This window comes from Sus scrofa, chromosome 2, assembly GCF_054392235.1.
Source record: "Sus scrofa isolate SSC_HxYL_T2T_F1_AM1 chromosome 2, Sscrofa_HxYL_maternal_Yorkshire_Landrace_v2.0, whole genome shotgun sequence".
NCBI lineage: Eukaryota > Metazoa > Chordata > Mammalia > Artiodactyla > Suidae > Sus > Sus scrofa.
In genome coordinates, this window is record NC_139384.1 from 28,814,800 (window position 1) to 28,834,913 (window position 20,114).

General features: G+C 46.7%; 1 protein-coding gene across 6 annotated transcripts in view; it reads left to right on the forward strand.

The window, feature by feature from the left end:
* The window catches only part of SLC1A2 (solute carrier family 1 member 2), a 168,472-nt gene that overhangs the window by 54,102 nt on the left and 94,256 nt on the right, over positions 1-20,114 (forward strand). Inside the window, exon 1 of one of the 6 annotated variants that reach the window (XM_005660996.4) lies at positions 5,230-5,359. The exons of 4 other annotated variants lie outside the window; for them this stretch is intronic. In XM_005660996.4, the coding sequence (XP_005661053.1) occupies positions 5,352-5,359 (8 nt within the window). In that variant the 5' untranslated portion in view covers positions 5,230-5,351. Of the gene's footprint in view, positions 1-5,229; positions 5,656-20,114 lie in introns of those variants that run through there. One more of the 6 variants, XM_021085277.2, reaches the window with a different exon arrangement.

Consider the following 20,114-nt stretch of genomic DNA (forward strand, 5'->3'; position numbering starts at 1 on the left):
GCAGCAAGGATTCAAGGTTGGAAATGCAATTTGCATCAGGTGCTGAGCTCTGATGTATGTACAGTAGACTATTTTTTTCAATTATTGTAATAGACTTAATTTAATTGCACATTGCATTTTAATCTCACAGACTTTTGATTTAGAAACAATACTTTTTTCTGCAATAAACTCTTTGCTCAACAGGATGAGTGATGCTGAATTGAGAGCTGCCAGGTAACCCAGGGTGTGTTGACCTTGGAACCATCACTATTTGGGGCTGGATGATTCTTTGCTCTGGAGGGGCTGTCCTGCACGTTGTCAGATGTTTAGCAGCACCCCTGACCTTTACCCATGAGATAACAGTAGCATCTTCCCACCTGCAATCGTGACAATCAAAAATGTCTCCAGATTGCCCAGTGTCCCCCCCGGGAGCAAAATTGCACCCCCACGGAGAACCACTAATGTAGATCATGCAGGCATTGCTAATTCCCAGAGACTTTCAATAAAGTACTTATTCCCAAAGAATTAAAATACACTAGAGGTGTCTGGATGGAGGGGTTCACAGCCTAATGGAGGAGACAAGCAGACATCCAAACCATACGGCAAACTGCTCTGTGTTGCAGCACTTTGAAATATGTAAAGAAATAGACATAGTTCAGGAGTGGAAAACATCCCACTCCTGAAGGATGAAAATGGTCAAGAAAGGCTGTATATTGGAGTTCCCATGGTGGCACAGTGGAAACGAATCCAACTAGGAACCATGAGGTTGTGGGTTCGATCCCTGGCCTTGCTCAGTGGGTTAAGGATCTGGCGTTGCCGTGAACTGTGGTGTAGGTCGCAGACGTGGCTCGGATCTGGCATTGCTGTGGCTCTGGCGTAGGCTGGAAGCAACAGCTCCAATTAGACCCCTAGCCTGGGAACTTCCATATGCTGCGGGTGTGGCCATAAAAGGACAAAAGACAAAAAAAAAGAAAGGCTGTATAGAGTCTGAGATAGCTGAGCAAGGCTTTGAAGGATGAAGAGGAGTTTTCCAAATAAGTGATGCTGCATGTAGAAGTTAAATATAATCTTTGATGATTGTGGAGACTTGGAATGCTAGAAAAAGTGATGCTGGAAAGCTGACTTCAGAGCCTTCTGACTCTCAGAAAGGCCAGCTTGCAGGACTGGAGTTGAATCAGCTTTACCTTTCAATGACACAGCATTCTGAGTTCAGGTGGACCTGGCTTCCAGCCCTCTCCTGCCATCCACCGGCTGTGGACTGCTCTGATTCCTCATTTTCTCATTTGTAAACTGTTAAAATTCCCTCCTTATGGGATTATCTTGAGAACTAAATCATGCTGCAGCTATAACCTCTCAGCCCTGTACCTGGCACCCAGTACTAGAGGAATAAATGACAGTTAATCATTACCATAAACATTAGGAAATAGGCTGAATTTGCATAATGACAGCTAACTTAACATATTGAGTGTCACATTTCAGGCACCATCGTAAGGGCCTATATGTAATAACCTATGAGTACAGTAGGGATTGTGATCGTTGGCTCCGTTTTATATGTGAAGAAGGGAAGGCACAGAGTAATACGTACCATGGGTGAGTGGTACTTAAATGCCAGGGGGCAGTCGCTTTGCTGGATTGTTAAGTAGTTGGTATTTCCCTGTAGCTTTTTGAAAAGAAACCAAGGGCTTGGTTATGAAGTTATTTTTACCAGGTTATGGGAGCCAGTGTAGCAACTTTTGGGAAAATGAACTTTTCTCACTGTTGGTTGAAGGTCTCTAGTACACTTACAGAATATTAAGAAGAAGATGGGCGAGCAGAGACTTATTTTTAACCACAGTATCTGAGCTGGCATCTCAGTGCGAGTCTACTTGGGTAGATGATGGCATCACCCAACACTGACTCCTTCTAGAAATGTCTGCAGAGAGCAACACAGAGGGAAACTTTCAGTTGCTTTACCCTCCCCACAGCCTCCACCCCAGCCCCACCCCCAGGCTATTGAAAAAAAAAATGCAGTTTGTTTGCCAGCCTCCTGGACAGAAGGTCCAGAACAGCAGGGGATGGGGGGTGGGGGTGTGTGTGTCTTCTCTCCTTTTGTGACGGGGACACGTATGGTGTTCCTGGTGTTAGAGGGAACAGATTCTGTTTCAAGAGCTGCTTTGAAATCCAGCCTCTGGGTGAAGAGTGACAGCGACAGAAACCAGCACAGGGTCCCAGGGTCTGGGGGACACCCTCTTTCTGCCTGTGGCCCTGTTTCTCGTTAAGCTGTCATCTTTGGTGGCCTTTCCTTGTCGGAACAGAAGATACAGTTCGGTGAGGGTGCAGACCTGGTCTGCCACGTGTAGTTCCATCAGAGGGGCTCCAGCAAGACAAAGCCCGTGAAAGGTGTGGATGCTCCTTCAGTTCTGACACCACCTACAGAGCCCCTAAATTACACCTGGGTATGGGTCTCTCCCATCTCCGGCTCAGGTGATGTCTCCAGTCCTTGCTGGCTTCATGTTCTGGGGTTAACTCCTCCCCCTGTGTGCTGCGCCCCATCGGTAAGGCGGAGAGGACGATCATTCCACGCTGAGGGCGGCTGAAAGAAGCCAGCCCAGAGCGCTTGGCTCATAGAAAGTACGCTCCCTGGAAGTTCTTTCGGTCATTTCCAGATGGAGCTGGATCTGTTGGCTGATTTCCATGGGGAGTTGGGGAGGACCGGCATCCTAGAGTCCTACAGCTTGGAGGGATCTTAAGGTACCCTCTGATTCTGTGTCCCAAATGACAACTTGAAACCCTCTGGTGAGCCCCTAATTTGCAAGTGAAAAACCCTTGGCAGCCTAGAAAAAGAGGCATAGGTAGCAGCTTTGCTCGCCTTAGCTGTGTCCCAGGCTCCAGCTGGGGCCCCTTCCTCACTGCCAGGCAGCAGCCGGCTGTCTGTCTCTTCCTCGGATGTCCGTGGGTCTGCGGCGACCCCAGAACATTCTGGGGCAGAATGTGAATGCGGCTCCGCCTATGCCTGCCTAATTGATTAGCTGGTTGTTTTCTCTGATTGACACACCAAAGATGGCTTTACTCTTCTCACTGGCACCCAACCCTGCCTCCTTCACTTCCTAGTCTGTCTTGGATATTCATGTCTCACACTACCCCTTCTCTAGAGAGACAGGAAGCCCATCTGGGAGAGGTAGGGCTGTGCCATGGTTACAGGCACAGCCTTTGAAAGTTTGGATCTCACCTCGGCCAGAGAACTGCTGTGGGAACTTGGGCAAGTTACTCAGTCTTTCTGTGACTTCTCCTGGTTTACAAATAGAAGTAATAGTAGTGCTGACTTCATGGGATTGTTGAAAAATTTAAATAAGCCAAACATATGAAAAGCATTGAGAATGTTCCTGGTGTATAATACGTCGTCAATGAAGGTTAGCCAATGGCAAGATCTTACAGTACCAAGTGGCATCAAAAGAGGACAGAGATGCTTCAAGTAGTGCTTGAATGCAGTCAAGCTGCCAAAGGGGTCTGAGATCCAAAACTCTTGTCGGCTGTGGGTTTGCCATGGATTCTAAAGGCAGCTCTCAATTGTGAAGTTGTTCCAAGGACATTAAAGGGCTCATAGGAGTTCCCATTGTGGCTTAGAGGGTTAAGAACCCAGCTAGTGTCCATGAGGACATGGGTTCAATCCCTGGCCTCACTCAGTGGGTTAAGGACCTGCTGTTGCTGTGAGCTGTGGTGTAGGTTGCAGATGCAGCTTAGATCCCTAGTTGCTGTGGCTATTGCTGTGGCGTAGGCCAGTGGCTACAGCTCTGAGTAAACCCCCAAGCCCAGGAACTTCATATGCTGTGGGTGCAGCCCTAAAAATAAATAGATAGATAGATAAATAAATGGCTCATAAAGGCAATGGCTCTTTTACCTAAGAAATATTTGTGGAGTTCCCGTCTGGCTCAGTGGTTAATGAATCTGACTAGGAACCATGAGGTTGCAGGTTCTATCCCTGGCCTTGTTCAGTGGGTTAAGGATCTGGCATTGCTGTCAGCTATGGTATAGGTTGCAGACACAGATCTGCTCTGGTGTTGCTGTGGCTCTGGCATAGGCCAGTGGCTACAGCTCCGATTAGACCCCTAGCCTGGGAACCTCCATATGCCACGGGAAGTGGCCCTAGAAAAGGCAGAAAGACAAAAAAAGAGAAATATTTGTGAAATGAATAAATAATGGTGGTAGTAATGGTACCACGTGTTGCATGCTACCCATGTTCTAGGTGCTTAACAGCTTAATGTCTGTCGAGTGATTTAATTTTCACCACAATCTTGTGAGATATTATTATTTATGAATGAGCAATTTGAGGTTCAGAGTTGTTAAGGAGCCTTCCAAGCATTACACAGCTCTTCAGCGGCGGGAGGAGGACTGAAACTTCAGGCGAAGGCCCCAAAGATGGCCCACTGCATGCTGCAGACATCTTTATGGCTGAGATTAGGAACCAAATAAAACAGTCTTTTCCCAAGTGCAACAGCGCTTGTGAAAATTTCAGATCAGTATTGAAATGACTCTGGGTAAAACTGGAGACAGCTTGTGAAAGAGCCCCAAATAAGATGAGGGGTGTGTCTAGGGATCCTGCAAAGGCCCCCTACCCTTTATATCCAGGAGCATTTGGGAATATGTGGGCTCCAAGGGGCACATTCTGAGAACTGGTTTTCTGATCCATGGAAGCCATTGAAGGCGACATGGGGACTGGTGTTCAGATCGATCTCCAAGCAATAAGTTAACCTTTCACTTTATGTAGAGGTTCCACCACAAAATCACAACATGAAGAAATGCAGTGATTGAACATTTAGAATTGGAAGGCTGGAACATCTCCAGACCTTAAAAGGAGAGGGTTTCTTTCATTTACTTTGGGACTTAGGTAAAGACACAGTACTTGGCTGAGTCTATGTTAAGTGTCAGGGAGAAAGGCTGCTGGGGGGGACATGGTTAATGGTCACAGGTAGCTGTAGGTATGGTGACTGAGGCAGACAAGCGCCAAGGGAGGATGGTCTGGTGACAGCAACTGGGCTCAGAGGCTTGCCAGCAAACTGCCATACTTGCCAAGTGGAAAGTCACAGAACCTGGATAGGAAATGGGTATGGTCCTTGCTTATGGAGGGGAAAGGGCTGTCGGAGCCCTAAAATGATCCCGGTAAGGTCTTTAACTCCTGTAATTACACAATGTCAAACAAACACTTAGTGACCTTGAGCTTTTCAGCCAAATGACAGCAGTCAATAGGACAGTGTGTTACTTCTGTGACATCAAAACACTGGCTAGGTAAACTTGAAAGCACCTGACAGATCTTCCTCCGAGGTATAACAGCACTGAGATGAAAGACAGAATTCATTTCGGGGCTGGGTGGCCAGTGCGTTCCTGGAGACGACAGGATGGTCAGGTCAGAGATCGTGGGTAGGGTGGGGGTGGGCTCTGCGGAGCAATGAGAAGGAAGGAGTCACTTTATATTCCTGGAGGAAGTGATGAAAGAAAATATGGAACAATAGGCTTATTATAAAACACTCACTGGCGTCTATTTGGCAAAGACAGTTGCTTGTCTTTAGTTGTCAAGATAATCCCATAAGGTGGGAATTATAGCCTTTTACGAATGAGAAAATAGGGAATCAGAGCAGTCCATGGCCGGTGGACGGCAGGAAGCCAGGTCCGTTTGAACTCAGAATGCTGTGTCATCACAAGGTAAAGCTGATTCAACTCCAGTCCTGCGAGCTGGCCTTTCTCAGGGTCAGAAGCCTCTGAAGTCAGCTTTCCAGCATCACTTATTCTAGCATTCCAAGCTTCCTTCTGGGAACCAGGTCTCTGCTAGAAATGTAGAGGTTTCGAGAAAGAAAGAGTAGAAATTAGGAAACGTAGTCTGTTCATCAGAAACACAATTGACTTTGAAATGTCTCCGGGTGGAGAAGAAAATGTGCGGTCCCTGCACCCTGGTGCCTGGCAATGAACCAGGCATATGGTTCTCAGTGAGAACGTGCGGAGTGAATCAATGAATGAATACATGATATTCATACGCATCCATCTAGGTATTCTCTCCTTTAGATGTTCGCTTAAATAGCATATTAATAAGCTGCATAGTGATGGGTTGGAAAAACTGTACCTTGTACCAAAATCATCATCCATGACCGCAGCTTAAAGAACTTAAGCACCCGGAAGGCTGAGACATAGTCTTTAATGAGTGTGTCTTCTGCATTCAACCCCAGAGGTTCTAATGTTAGCATCTTCAGTAATCATTGCTGAAGAAATTGGTCCAGATGAAAGTCCATGCACTTTAGCTTTGCCATTTACCTGTTGTGTGATAGCTCTGTTTCCCCTTGCAAGTGCAGTCATTAAGACTGCATTGTCAATCAGTTAACCTTGCTGCCAAGACTCTTGGGTCAAAGATTCAAAAGCTAAAGTATAAATGATGTTGCCACTGTAACCTGCACTCAGTGTGTTGGGAAAGTCAGCAGGCTTGGTTTTCATGTTGGAAAGATACTTTCTGACATTGCTAAGATATTTGGTCCAATGTTCTACTCTGGGATCTGCTAGCATTTCTTCTCTCTCTCGCAACAAAGCGTGTAGGTGTTACATAGACCACCAGCTACTCGTGCTATTTTCTCCTTCAAATTGCTCTTTTTTTTTCCCCTTCTGGAATTGGGAAGACAATGGCTGATATTCATTCAGTTCTTCTTCAGTCATATCTGTTGAGCGTTTGCTATGTTTTGTGGTCGTGCTTTTAGGGTTTACCAGAATTACAGCAATATTCACTCAAATAGTCTATTTTTAATAAAAATATTTTAAGTATAGTTGATTTGCAATGTTGTGTTAACTTCTGCTGTACAGAAACATTCAGTTAATATGTATAAAATGGACATAATATATATACGTATATATTACGTATATAAAACTGACATAATGTATATGAAATAACAGTATATATGTTATTTCTCACATTCTTTTCCATTATGGTTTATTACAGAATATTGAATATAGTTCATTGTTTATCCACTCTGTATATAGGGCCTCACTGTTTATGTATTCTACATAGAATAATTTGCATCCCAAACCCCTAGTCCATCCCTCCCTCACCATCCTTTCCCCTTGGCAACTACGGAGTCTGTTCTCTGTGTGTATTGAGTCTGTTTCTGTTTCACAGATAAATTCATTTGTATCATATTTTAGATTCCACACATAAGTGATGTCATATGGTATTCATCTTTCTCTTTCTGACTTATTTCACTCAGTACCATAATCTCCAGGCCCTTCCATGTTGCCGCAAATGGCATTGTTTCATTCTTTTTTATGACTGAAATACTCTATCCTTTAACACATTGATTTTTGTTCTTGGAAGCCCAAAAAGATGATAAAAAAAAAAATAGTAAGTCAAAGGAATCAGAAACTGCTGATAGCTGTAACTCGGGAAATCCGAAAGAGGCGCTCAGTTGTGGAAAGGGTGGATTTTGAGCGAGGACTCGGTATGGACTGGATGTTGTGGTTGATGCCGAGCTGTGTGTGAAAAACCCTGTGGTTTTCCTTTTTTCTCGTAATATAAATGACTTATTCTGTTCACATTTTGACCCATTTCTCTCACTTTCACACTGATTCCTAAAGGTTCCTTTGTTGGTAGTTTCATTTTTTAAAAAAATATTAATATGATGATTTTAAAAGTTCCCTATGCTCACTACAGAGAACTGTTAAAATATTTTAACGTGTAAATAAGGCGGATAAGTCACCTGCAGTTCCTTCAGTCAGAGATAATCACTGTTAACACACATCCCTTCGAGATGTAAAATAGGACAATATGTGCCTAAGATCATGTTATGTATCTTTAGTCTTACATGTGCTTTTTAGGTTGCCTCTCCTCCATCCTTTTTTTAAGAAAAGGAATTCAAATCAGTTTACTGTAAATTCTTATTCTGAGGTCCCTTCTCGTCCTGTGATTGCTCTTATATCTGCTGCGTGCAGGATGGTATAGAGGACTGGCTTTTTGCCCAGCTGTGTGGGCATACGCTAGGTCACCACTAGGAATATGGATGAGAAATTACATCTTTTAGTGGCTCCATTATACTTCACGGCTGATGTGGCATCATTTGCTTAACCTTTTCACAGTGATTGAGCTGAGTTGTTTCCCATTTTCTTGTTGTATATAAATAGTGCTTCAAATGACCATCCTTGTCTGAATTGAATTTACTCTTCTTGGAGATTTTTCCCAAGATGAGGTTATCAGACCCATGCATATAAACAGATTTGTAATACTTGTTACCTCTTTCTGTAATTACTAAATCCAACTGACATTGCCAGCCATGCTGACCAAATGTACTTGTTTGCCCCAATCCTGTCTGATTTAAGTCATTATATTTATATTTGCTGCCTTAATAGGGATACCAAATTAAATAGGTTTGAATTTACCTCAACGCTTTCAGTAACCAGAGGTACTTACAATGCTGCCCCCCCAAATGTGTAAATTAGATGAGTGGGTAATGAACACTGGAATAAACAATACTTTAAAATATATAATGTGTTATTAGAAAGTTAGTTTCTGCTAAATAATAAAATTAACATGGTGACATGTTTGGGAAAAGCTCCGAAAGAAAATAATTGCTTCCATTTTCATTTTTCCCTTAATTTTCTTTATCTTCTCCCCCAATTGTCAGAAATCTTACACCTCTTAATGCCATTCACCTCCTTGCCCTATATGTTTCTAGGCAAGACTAAACAAAAGAGGTGATATTTTTAGACCTTCAGAACCCATTCCCTTCAAGTGGCAAAGAAGGGTCCTTGAATTTCCTTGCCTCAGAAAGAAAAGATGCAACATATTCTTGACCCAGAGTGGCGGTTGTGGAAGGCACCCCCTCTCTGCTCACGTCCTAACCAAAAGCTTCTACCCAGGATTCCAGGTGAGCCCTGGTCATTGCCTGGAGTCCATCTTAGCAAATGCACAGCCGTAGCACTTGGCCTGAGAGCCAGGTGAATATCAGTGAATTCTCTCCAACTGAACCTTTCTACGATCCAGGGACACCAATGGGGACAAGGACCTCACCCCTGTACGTTTTATAGGACCAAGCCACACAAGCCCCTACTTTCTCTGTTAAAAATCATTTGGTCATATTGTATGGATTGATTGTAGGTTTGTGAGGATGAATGTGGCCAAAAAAAGAAAAATTACAGGCTCCCCCAATTTAGGTGTATTAGGTAGCATTCAGCCCATTCGGGGGCACCCTGACTCAGTAGGAAGCTATGGTGCCTTTAGAACCTCTGTTGACTGGATGGCTTACACCCAGCTCATTGTGGGCAGTCGGCCATGCGCTGTGTATTTCACCTGATCATTGTCTTTACGTCTAAAGAGAAGAAACCAGCTCTGTAGTGGGCGATGCTGTTAGCAGCCTCCAGCATTCTCCACATGAGAAAATGGAGCCGTGCCAAGGCACCTAAGCTTGTCGAGGGAGACAGTCTGCGAAGGTGCTGAGTCTGGATCTGTAACTGGCCTCCCTCGCTCCAGAGCCATTGTGTTGGCCACTCCCTGCTGTTTTGCAGCTCCCGTGCAGTCCAGCAAGATAGTTGGCAGGCAGGACCCCAGGGAGGCTCCCCTGCCAGCAAGCCTCCAAAGGCCCCCAATTACTAACCACCGGAAATGCTGCCATCAGAGAACAGAAAAGGGCCCGTGGGGCTGAGCTGAGCTGGGTGGAGATGCAGGAGGAGGGCATTGAGGGTCAGGAGGAGGAGGGGTTTTTTTTGGTTTTTTTTTTTTTTTTCTTCTGTCCTTTTAGGGCCACACCCATAGCATATGGAGGTTCCCAGGCTAGGGGTCTAATCAGAGCTGCAGCTGCCAGCCTACACCACAGCCACAGCAACGCCAGATCCAAGCCCCGTCTGTGACCTACACTACAGCTCACAGCAACGCTGGATCCTTAACCCACTGAGCGAGGCCAGGGATCGAACCCGCAACCTCAGGGGTCCTAGTCAGATTTGTTTCCCCTGCGCCATAGCGGGAACTCCAGGAAGAGGAGATATTAAAGCAAGCCCACCAGGGTTGGTCTCCTCACAGACCCTCTGGCTATTGGTTGCTTTTCATCCTGAGAGTAAAGTCTGTGCTTTGAACTTTTCTCCCAACGAGGTGGAGGAGCGTGACTTACAGGCTGAAGGAGCCTGCTGCAAGGGAGAAATTCTCTGGAGCTTTGTGTGCTGTCCTTGGAATTCAAGCATATTTTACATCATGCTTCATCGTCTATTAGTGTTTATCTCTATGTGTAATGTTTTAAACTACCGTGTTTCTCTGCTTCTAATATGTAATCATTTACATGAGTTTCCATTTATCTCCTACACGGAGCATCTCTTCCATGGATTCCTGAAAGCTTGCATCTCTCCAAGGCACCTCCCATTCTGGGTCCTGCCTCTGTGGAATTCTCTCTCCCCACCCTGTCACCTCTGTGCAGGCTACTTTCCACCCTGCCTTCCCTGCCTGGAAGCTGTATTTTTTTGTTTTAAGGCCGTACCCGAGGCATATGGAAATTTCCAGGCTAGGGGTCAAATTGGAGCTGCAGCCGCTGGCCTACACCACAGCCACAGCAATGTAGGATCCAAGCTGCATCTGCGACTTACGCCATGGCTCCCGACAATACCGGATCCTTAACCCACTGAGCAAGCCAGGGATCGAACCCAAGTCCTCACAGATACTAGTTGGGTTCATTACTGCTGAGCCACGACAGGAACTCCTGGAAGCCGTTTTGATGCCCCGTGCCCCATGTTCCTCAGCCTCCAGGCTGCAGCCGTGACAGAGGGCAGCAAGGCACTTACACTGCAGGACCACATAGCAAACAGGACCAATGGTACCTTCGGCATTTCTGTTCTTTGGGAAAAACCGCCAGGCGATGTGGGTAAGAACAGTTTCTGAAGTCAGGCTGAGATTTTCAGAACCCACTCACGCTGTCACTTTGGGCAGATCACTGTACTTTTCTGTGCTTCGTTTCTTCACCCGTGGAGCGGGGCTAAGAGGGTTATCTACCTTGCAGGATGGTGGTGGGTCTAAAGTGCTTTGGGAGGATACCTGTAGTAAGTGTTTTGGAAATGTTAGCTATCATTACTATCAACGCTATTATTATTGCTATTGTTATCGTCGGCGTTATTATTTCTGAAGGTCCCTTGGCCACCCCTACCAGCTGGGACAGTCTTCACTGGCCATCTCTGCTCTATAGGCTCCTGCTTGTCCATCGTGTGGAGGGGACCTCTCGCTCCTTAGTCAGGCTTCTCCCTTTTCCTCCCCGGATCACTTCTTCCCAAGCCCCTGAATTCCCATTGACTTCCCCTGCAAGTGCCCTTGAACCACTGCATTTGCTCACTCCCAACCTTCCATCGCAGCCTAATCCTGGGACTGAAATGTGTCCATCAGGGTATATTACAAAACGAGGGCAGTTCCCCTCCCTCCCTCTCTCTGTCTCTCTCTGTCTCTCTGGTTTGGTACAGCTCCCTCTGAGACGTTTTTACAAATCTAGCTGGAGATGATATTAGGAGGAGAAATTGTGCCCGTCCTTTGCAGCTGGAGCCTGGCTGGTTCCTCAGCCATTGGGGTGGCTTCTAGAAAGACAACCTTGGCACCAGGACAGGATGAAAATGCCTCATCACTGTGACCTCGGAGGCTTGGCCAAGGCAGGAGTGGATAAAGGGCTAACCTGCCCCGCCCGCCAGCCAAAAATAGGCCGACCGCATCACCAGGCTTTCGGTAATTAAACCCTCCTTCTGCAGAAGGCTGTGGCTCAGACCGGAAGGGGGCCATGGACGGGTTAAGGTGATTCCTTCCCAGCCCTGGCATTCTTCTCTTAGTGTCAGAGGCAGGCTTGGAAACCCAGGAGTGCTCCGTGGAGTGTAAATTCATAACCAGGCACCCTGTGAGGGCAGCCAGGGGCGGGCACATGTGCCGGAGAGGCTACTTAGAGATGAGGTATGCTTTGTCTCTACTCTGAATAACGTAGACTTTTAAGGGAGTCAATCAGCTTATTTTTTATAACGTTTTTGTTTCTTATTCTAAAAGTTAATTCAGGTTGGTTGTAGAAAGTTTGAACACAAAGGAGAGGATCAGTAAGGAAATAAAATCCATCCATCGTCCCATCATTCCAGTCACTGGAAACCTTTTGTGCCATTTTGTGTGTGTGTGTGTGTTTTACATCCTGGTGCAATGCCCAGTTTTCCTAAAACTGTGATCATATGCAGTTTTCTATCTTGCATTTGAAAAGTACACACAAAGTACTCACAATGACACTGTATCACATGAGGTCATGAAGTATTACTTGAAAGCCAGATGGTTTTTAGTCTGTTAACCTCCCGGTGGCCGGGGCTGAGCAAACAGGAATGGTGGCACATGCGTCCGCGTTGGTTGGAAACTGCACTGGCAGGAGTGTTCACACAGACCCTGCAGCCCAGGAGGAAGCGATGTGCCACCTGTGAGATCAGAGACACTCTGGTCAAGCAGGGAGGTGGGGAGTGGGTGAGAGGCTGCCCCAGCTTCCTCGGAGAAAGCGTGACACACTGGCTAGAGCAGTGGGCTCCTAGGGAAGGCATTTCTGGTTTGGATTCTGTCTCCGCGCTAACCTGACTTTGATAAACATACCCCACCCTCTAGAGCTCAGTTTTCCCATCTATAATGCGGAACTAATGATCATACATATTTCTTGGGGTCGTTGGAGGCCAGGACCTGGCTCGGGATAAGTACTCAGAAGTGGTAGATACTATTATGATGAATGTCTCAGATGGGCACTGGGTCAGCTGATTCCATTCTATGCAGATAGCAGGTAAATGGGTTCATTCTGTAAGAAAATCTCTGAAAGGAAGTGAAAATGCAGGTGGGATTTAACACGTTCTTCCAGAGAGGTGGTGGGGTCAAGGTGATGGGTGGTCTAAAGAGTGGAATTAAGACTTCTTCCAGGCGTGATGCTTTCGAAGTTCGAGGGGAGGGTGCTTCCAGTACCAGCTGTGAGGTCACCCACCCAGGGTCTGGATCCAGACCAGAGACAGGCACCAACCCCAGCCAGGCATCTTCTAATCGGGTTTGACGGGCCGTTTAGAGTATTTTAATAGAGCATCAGAGATTTTGTTGGGCTCAGCCAAGCTTGTGTGCACCTTAGATGGACAAGCCAGGATGGAATCTCATCTTCATGCGCCTTTGTGGAAGCATCCCCAGGTACCGGGGTTCAGCTCTGGCTCTAGTCAGGAGTGGGGAAGCATCGGAGGTGGCTGGAGAGACCTGCGTTTGAATCTCAGCTCTGCTGTAGAGACCCAGTCTCTCTTTACCTTCTCACTTGATCTGGTTAAGCGTCTGTACCTTGTGGGTTGTTGTGAGGATTAAAAGAGATGAGTCTAGGAGGTGCCTAGCACCATGCTGGCTGGCCTCCTGGTAGATTGCTCAACAAATGTTGACATCCTCTTCCACCCCCCACATGCTGCAAAATGTGAAGGAAGGCAGAAGAAGAAGAGAGTCGCTTGGTTTCTCCATCTATAAATAAGAAGCTGGGGGAGTTCCCATTGTGGCGCAGTGGTTAACGAATCTGACTAGGAACCATGAGGTTGCGGGTTCGGTCCCTGCCCTTGCTCAGTGGGTTAACGATCTGGCGTTGCCGTGAGCTGTGGTGTAGGTTGCAGACGCGGCTCGGATCCCACGTTGCTGTGGCTCTGGCGTAGGCCGGTGGCTACAGCTCCGATTCGACCCCTAGCCTGGGAACCTCCATATGCTTCGGGAGCGGCCCAAAAAATGGCAAAAAGACAAAAGAAGAAGAAGCTGGAATAAGAAGGGTTAATAAGAGTTAAAGGCTCCCTCAGCCTCTGGAGTTTGAGTGATGTCTTGTGCTCTGATTGTCCGTCCTAAAAATCAGTAGTGAGCCTCCACTATTTCCTGGCAGGTAGCCATTGAATACATATCATGTGCTGAGCCCTCTGCAAGGGTCATCTCATTCTGGGCTTTCCTTCCATGAAGGAGAAAAACTGAGGCCTGGAGACACAACGAAACTCACTCCCAGTTTCTCAGATGGTAAGTGAAGGAGCTGGGCTATGTACTCTGGTCTCTGCCTCTGGAGACCAGGTTCATAACTAGAGACTTCCGCCCCCTGCTGGAGACAATGAGTGCACAACAGACTAGCCTTTTCAGCTGCTCAATTGTTAAGCCCGTTGAAGCCCAAGGAATTTGTGTTACGGACACTGTCGTCTCCCAGGCAGGCAGCAAATAGGGAATTGTGGACAAACACACCCCCAACATCTAAGCATCTGACTCAGGCTTCCTTTAAGTGCAAGAGTCCTGTGAACAGCAAGTGCATTAGATTCTCATCTTCACTATGAGAGAGACCAGGACTTTCTAAGGTCCCTGGGTGGCTGCTCAGAGCAAAGGGCACTGAAAATCTGGAGGGGAAGGGCCTTTCCTTGTTTTTGCTTCCTCACAAAAGGAAGGGAGGAAAAGGGGCAGAGATGAAGATTGTTTCATTGGTTTCAGAAGAAAAAAGCCTCTGTGTTATTGATTTTCAGGCCCCAGGCATTTGCTGGACAAGGTTTGGTGGTCTGCAGACCACATAAAGAATCCTTGTTTCTAAAGCCTCAAACAAAACTGCCACTGAATCCATCATTTCCTTTGACACCTTGTTCTCGGGGTTCTGTTGGCCTTTTATTCGCGCTGCACCTGTGATTCCTTCCCAATGCTCCCTTTTAACGTGGCCTTGGTTTAAAATTTTAAATCTTTTTTTTTTTAGGGTTACACCGTGACACATGGAAGTTCCCTAGCTTGGGGTCGAATCGCTACAGCTGCTGGCCTATACCACAGCCACAACACCACCAGCTCCAAGCCGTGTCTGCGACCTTCACCACAGCTCATGGTAACGCCAGATCCTCAAGCCACTGAGTGGGGCCAGGGATCGAACCTGCATCCTCATGGATACTTAGTTGGGTTCGTTACCGCTGAATTGCAATGGGAACTCCATGGCCTCGGTTTTTATCTTTGTTTTCACCTGTATAGTCCACACCTTAATTCCAGCCTCATTCCTCACTCCCTGGGCCCCTGCACCCAGCTTCTTAGTCATCATTTTTCTTAGGAATAAATGAGTGTGATTATTTATTTAACAAACATTTATTGAGGAGTTCCTGCTGTGGTGCAGTGGGTTAAGAATCCACCTGCAGCAGCTGGTATTAGTGCTGAGGTATGACAGGTTTGATCCCTGGCCCAGCATAGTGGGTTTAAGGATCCGGTGTTGCTGCAGCCGTGGCTCAGAATCAGTCCCTGGCCTGGGAACTTCCATATGCTGTAGCCATAAAAAAAAAAAAGATAAAAAATAAAAACAAAGAAACAAAACAGCAACAACAAAAAGCATTTATTAAGCACAGAGGTCTCTGTTCCCTAGTGCCTACCACCTGACACAAAAATAAATATGACAATCTCTGCTCTAAATGAGTCCCTAGCTAAGAAATAAAGTGGATGCAAATTACTGAGGGAAGGATGGCAAATATGGGCACATAGATGGCCACTCCTCAACTTTGTGTCCATGGCAGACATTGCCCATCAATCATTACTCATTCTTTTTTTTAAATATAATGTTTTTTAATTTTTTTCCGTTATAGCTGGTTTACAGCGTTCTGTCACTTTTCTGCTGTACAGCATGGTGACCCAGTTACACATACATGTATACATTCTTTTTTCTCACATTCTCATGCTCCATCATAAATGACCAGACATAGTTCCCAGTGCTACACAGCAGGATCTCATTGCTAATCCTGACTCATTCATTTTGAAGCTGGATTCAGTGACAGACAGCCACTCTTACTGATTGGATTTTTCCCATGAATTGATGGCCGTGTAATCCATTCTTGTCTTTCAGGTGGTCTAAAGGCCACTGAGAGAGGAAGGGGAACTCATTGTATTGAGTTACTGAGTCTGAGTTGTCAGCCCGTCAGTCAGGTGGTGCAGCCTAGGAGATCCTTTAGTGGGAGTGCTCCCAAGCAACCCAGCTTTGGGGAAGCCCCCCAAGCTCACTTCTCATGACACCTTCATGCCTCGCCTGCTCTCTCACGGCCCCTTTCTGTCTGTGTTTTGGAGGACTCTTCTTCTTCCTCGTTCCCCGCAGAAATAGAAATAGTTGTTTTCTGAGATTCACCTCTCCTCCTTTTTAAGGTCTTTGTTCTTGTCCGTTCTCTCACTTGGAGAGCTCATTGAAGTGGTTAACTCCCAAATCTTTATCTTCAGATACCTCTTTTTCCAAAGCCTCACCTCTGTCATTGTGGCATCGGAGCACCTGTTAAGACCTGAGCCTACTGGGCTTTTCAGCTCGCTCCATGCCCCCCACTCATGGCTCCGGGCCTCCAGAACCACTGCTGGGAGCACCTGGGTCCAGGTCCTGTCGAGTCAGCCATGGGGGTCCTGCCCCCATGTGTTGGCACGACCCTGCCCCTCTTCTCAGCTTTGTCACGACCTATCCAGCCTCTGAGTTTCAGCTGAACTGTCACTTCACCTGGAAAGTCATTCCCAACTTCTTTATGCTTTCAGAGAAGAACCAAGGGCGGAGACCCTTATTATCTTGCCCCTCCAGTCATTCAACAAACAGCTCCTAATAGCCTCCTCAGAGTCACAGTGATTACGACATGAACCTGCCCTCAAGGAGCCTAGAGCCTGGCCAGGTTTCTGCTGCTAGTTAATTGTTCTTGTGTATATGTCACGCCTCTGCCGTTAGACCAAACCCCTTGTGTCCCCACAGCCCTGTGCACGTACTAGCTGTTGAACACACCAAGTGCCCCCTTTTCCTGTTTGGTTTGCTGTCAAGTCTGGTAGATATGTGGTCCTTAGGGGAGCTTGGAATGGGTTGGAGGGCCGGCTGGAGAAGGAACAGCCCAGCGAGGCTGGACCCCAGAATAGCAGAATCTGGCTTAGAAACGGATGCTTCGAATGGAAAACGGTCATGATTAAAATGCGTTAAGGACATGGTCTGAGTTGGAATTCCAGCTCTTCTGCTTAATAACGAAGAGACATTGGCAAGTTACTTAATTTCTCTGGACCTTGATTGTCTCATCAGCAAAATGGGTCTTAAAAATGTCACCCCTCAAGAGTGGTTGTGAGGTTTAAATAAGTAAATGGGTTTAAATGAGTGTAAAGCCGTTAAAACAATGCTTGGTATAAGCCCTATTACTTAGACGTTCCTGGCAGTGGGATTTACTGGGCATTTTCTTTTTTTATATCCTTCTGTAAACAAAGTGCATATTATTTATGTAATCTGGAAAACATGTAATAAAACTTTTTTTTTTTGTCTTTTGTCCTTTTAGGGCCACACCCACAGCATATGGATGGTCCCAGGCTAGGGGTCTAATCAGAGCTGTTGCTGGCAGCCTACACCATAACCACGGCAACAGCAGATCCGAGCCACATCTGTGACGCACACAACAGCTCATGGTAACGCCGGATCCCTAACCCACTGAGCAAGGCCAGGGATCGAACCCACAACCTCATGGTTCCTTGTCGGATTCGTTTCTGCTGTGCCATGACGGGAACTCCGACAATGAAACTATTTTTTAAGAGACGAAGAAAGAGTCTGGTGGGTAAGGGGATCATAGTTAGCCCCACTGGGTCCTGCTCTGTGTGTGTGTGTGTGTGTGCGCGTGTTTGTGTTTGTGTGTGTGTGGAGTTCTTAGTGTACTGTGTGTAGGGGAGGTAAGCTTGCAATCCCAGATGTGCCCATCTCCTGCAGTTTCACAGTGAAAGCTCCACCCTTCCTGGGTGGTGTCACGCTTGGTGCCTAGGAGAACAGGAATGAAATCACCCAAGGATTCCCATGCAACAAGGACTCACTACTGATCAGTGTAGTAGCAGGTGCACCGGGTCAGGAATCCTGAGGTCTGGGCAGAGGGCTTTGAGAGTGGGAAAGTATGGAGCACAGGGGAGAAAGGAGGGAGGGAAAGGAGGGAGGGAAGGCCAGACTGAGTCTGCAAAAGCAGGGGCAAAGTCTGCATGTTTTATGAAGTGTTTTATGGTGAAGCTGTAATTGGAACCCTGGTATTTAGCAAGAATTATGAGGTGTGATGGTCTTAACACTGAGAGTCCTGGGGGTGGGGGGAGGTGGCTGAGAGAGACAGGCTGGGGAACCAGGAGGTGTAAACGTCATGGAATGGGTTGCCTGGCTTCAGCACGCTGCTTAAATCTGCCTATTTATTATTTTTTTCAAATGACCACTATTAGTTTTTTACTCTGGGGCATTCAAAACTCAACTCAGAGACAAACCAGAATTATTTGTCAGTGACTTGCTCTCTCTCTGAAAAGAGCTGCGAAGCCTAATTGAAAGGCTCATTCTCTTACCATTTTCTGGAGGCTGAAAGTGCCTCTGGGTCGCTTCCAACTCCGAGTGCCCTGGGATCTGATCCAACCAGCGCTTAGGAGTCAGAAGCCCTTCCCGTACAGAGGAGGGCTGGGCCGTTAGCAGGCCCACGATGGAGATGAAGTCTGCTGTTGCCCCAAGTTAATTTCTCAGCCCCCCCAGGCTGAGGGAAGGGCTTCCGACTCTTTTGGAAACTCAGAACCAGCCTGTTGGATGAAGAAGGGTCGCAGCCTCCTTTTTTGTCTCTTTCACCTCAGCCTTTTGGAGCCACGCTCCCTCCAAAGCAACAATCTTCAGCGGTTGGAGTCGAATAGAAGTATTTAACCAGGTCCATGCAAAAGAGGCTTCAGGAGTCTTACGTTGTAAGGAAGATGTTTCTGAATGTGCCTCTTTCAGGGGGAAACTCTTTGAATCGCATCAGACATGTGCTCAGAGTTTGCCTGTGTGCGTGATGGAGGGGAAATCCTCCCTGCTGTTTTTAGGATTCGCCTCCTTGCTCCTGCCTGGGGGCCTTTGCACTTGCTGTTCATGCTCTCAGAATACATTTCCCAGGGACTTCCATGGGCTGACCCTTACTTTTGTCACCTAGAAAAAAAAAAAAAAGTACAACCTAAAAGTTGAGAGTTATGTTTTATTCAGTGGACTTTCTGGGGACCTCAAGCCTAGGAGACACACCTCTCAGGTGGCTCTGAGAGACTGCTCTGAAGAGGCAAGGGGGGAGCCAGGACACATAGGAGTCTTTGAAACAGGGACCAGATAGTCAGAACGTCAAAAGATTACTGTCGGAGTTCCTGTTGTGGCTCAGCAGAAATGAACCCGACTAGTATCCATGAGGATGTAGGTTCAATCCCTCGATCAGTGGGTTAAAGATCCGGTGTTACTGTGAGCTGTGGTGTAGGTTGCCAGCGCAGCTCAGATCTGGCATTGCTGTGGCTATGGCATGGGCTGGCAGCTGTAGCTCCAATTCTACCCCTAGCCTGGGACTTCCATGTGCTGCAGGTGCAGCCCTAAAAAAAGAAAAGAAAAAAAGAGATTACTGTTAATTAAAGAAAACCAGATAATCTCAAGTAAAGGAATTTAGTGCTTTTCTCTGTGTGAGAAGATGCAAGAGTCTGGGCTCATGACTTCATTCCTTTATATGCACCTTAGCTTTGGGGGCCAGTATCCTGTGTTTTCTCATCCTGAGAGTTTCCTTTGGGTACATCTTGCCGGGGGCGGGCGGGGGGTGTGTGTGTGGCTGCAGAGGCCCATTGGGTGCAACAGGTAGCATTTTCAGTTCACACTTTTTTTTTTCCAAATCATTGATCCATTGTCACCTCCTGGCCCCCTTATATACAGTAGTACTCCATCACTCTCTCTCCCACCATTGCATCACTTGAGGTTGGTTCTTTCACAGTAGGTTACAGTACTTATTACTGTATGACAACAATTCTTCATTCTCTCTCTCTACGTGAGCCTCTATTGTGTTTACTGCTTTCTGTAGCATGAAGAATGGTGCCAGCCCCAGACTGTATGCTCAGTAGATAGCTTCTGATGAGATAAGTGAAGGAACAAATTGATAACGTGGATCGTATTTGGATCTCAGGTGTAAAAAGTATTTTTTAATTTTTATTTTTTATGTTATCTTTTTAGGGCTGAACCTGGGGCATATGGTAGTTCCTGGCCTAGGGGGCGAATTGGAGCTGCAGCTGCAGGCCTACACCACAGCCAGAGCAATACCAGATCTGAGCTGCATCTTCTCCCTACACCACAGCTCACGGCAACACCAGATCCTTAACCCACTGAGCGAGGCCAGGGATCGAACCCACATCTTCATGGGATACTAGTTGGGTTCTTAAC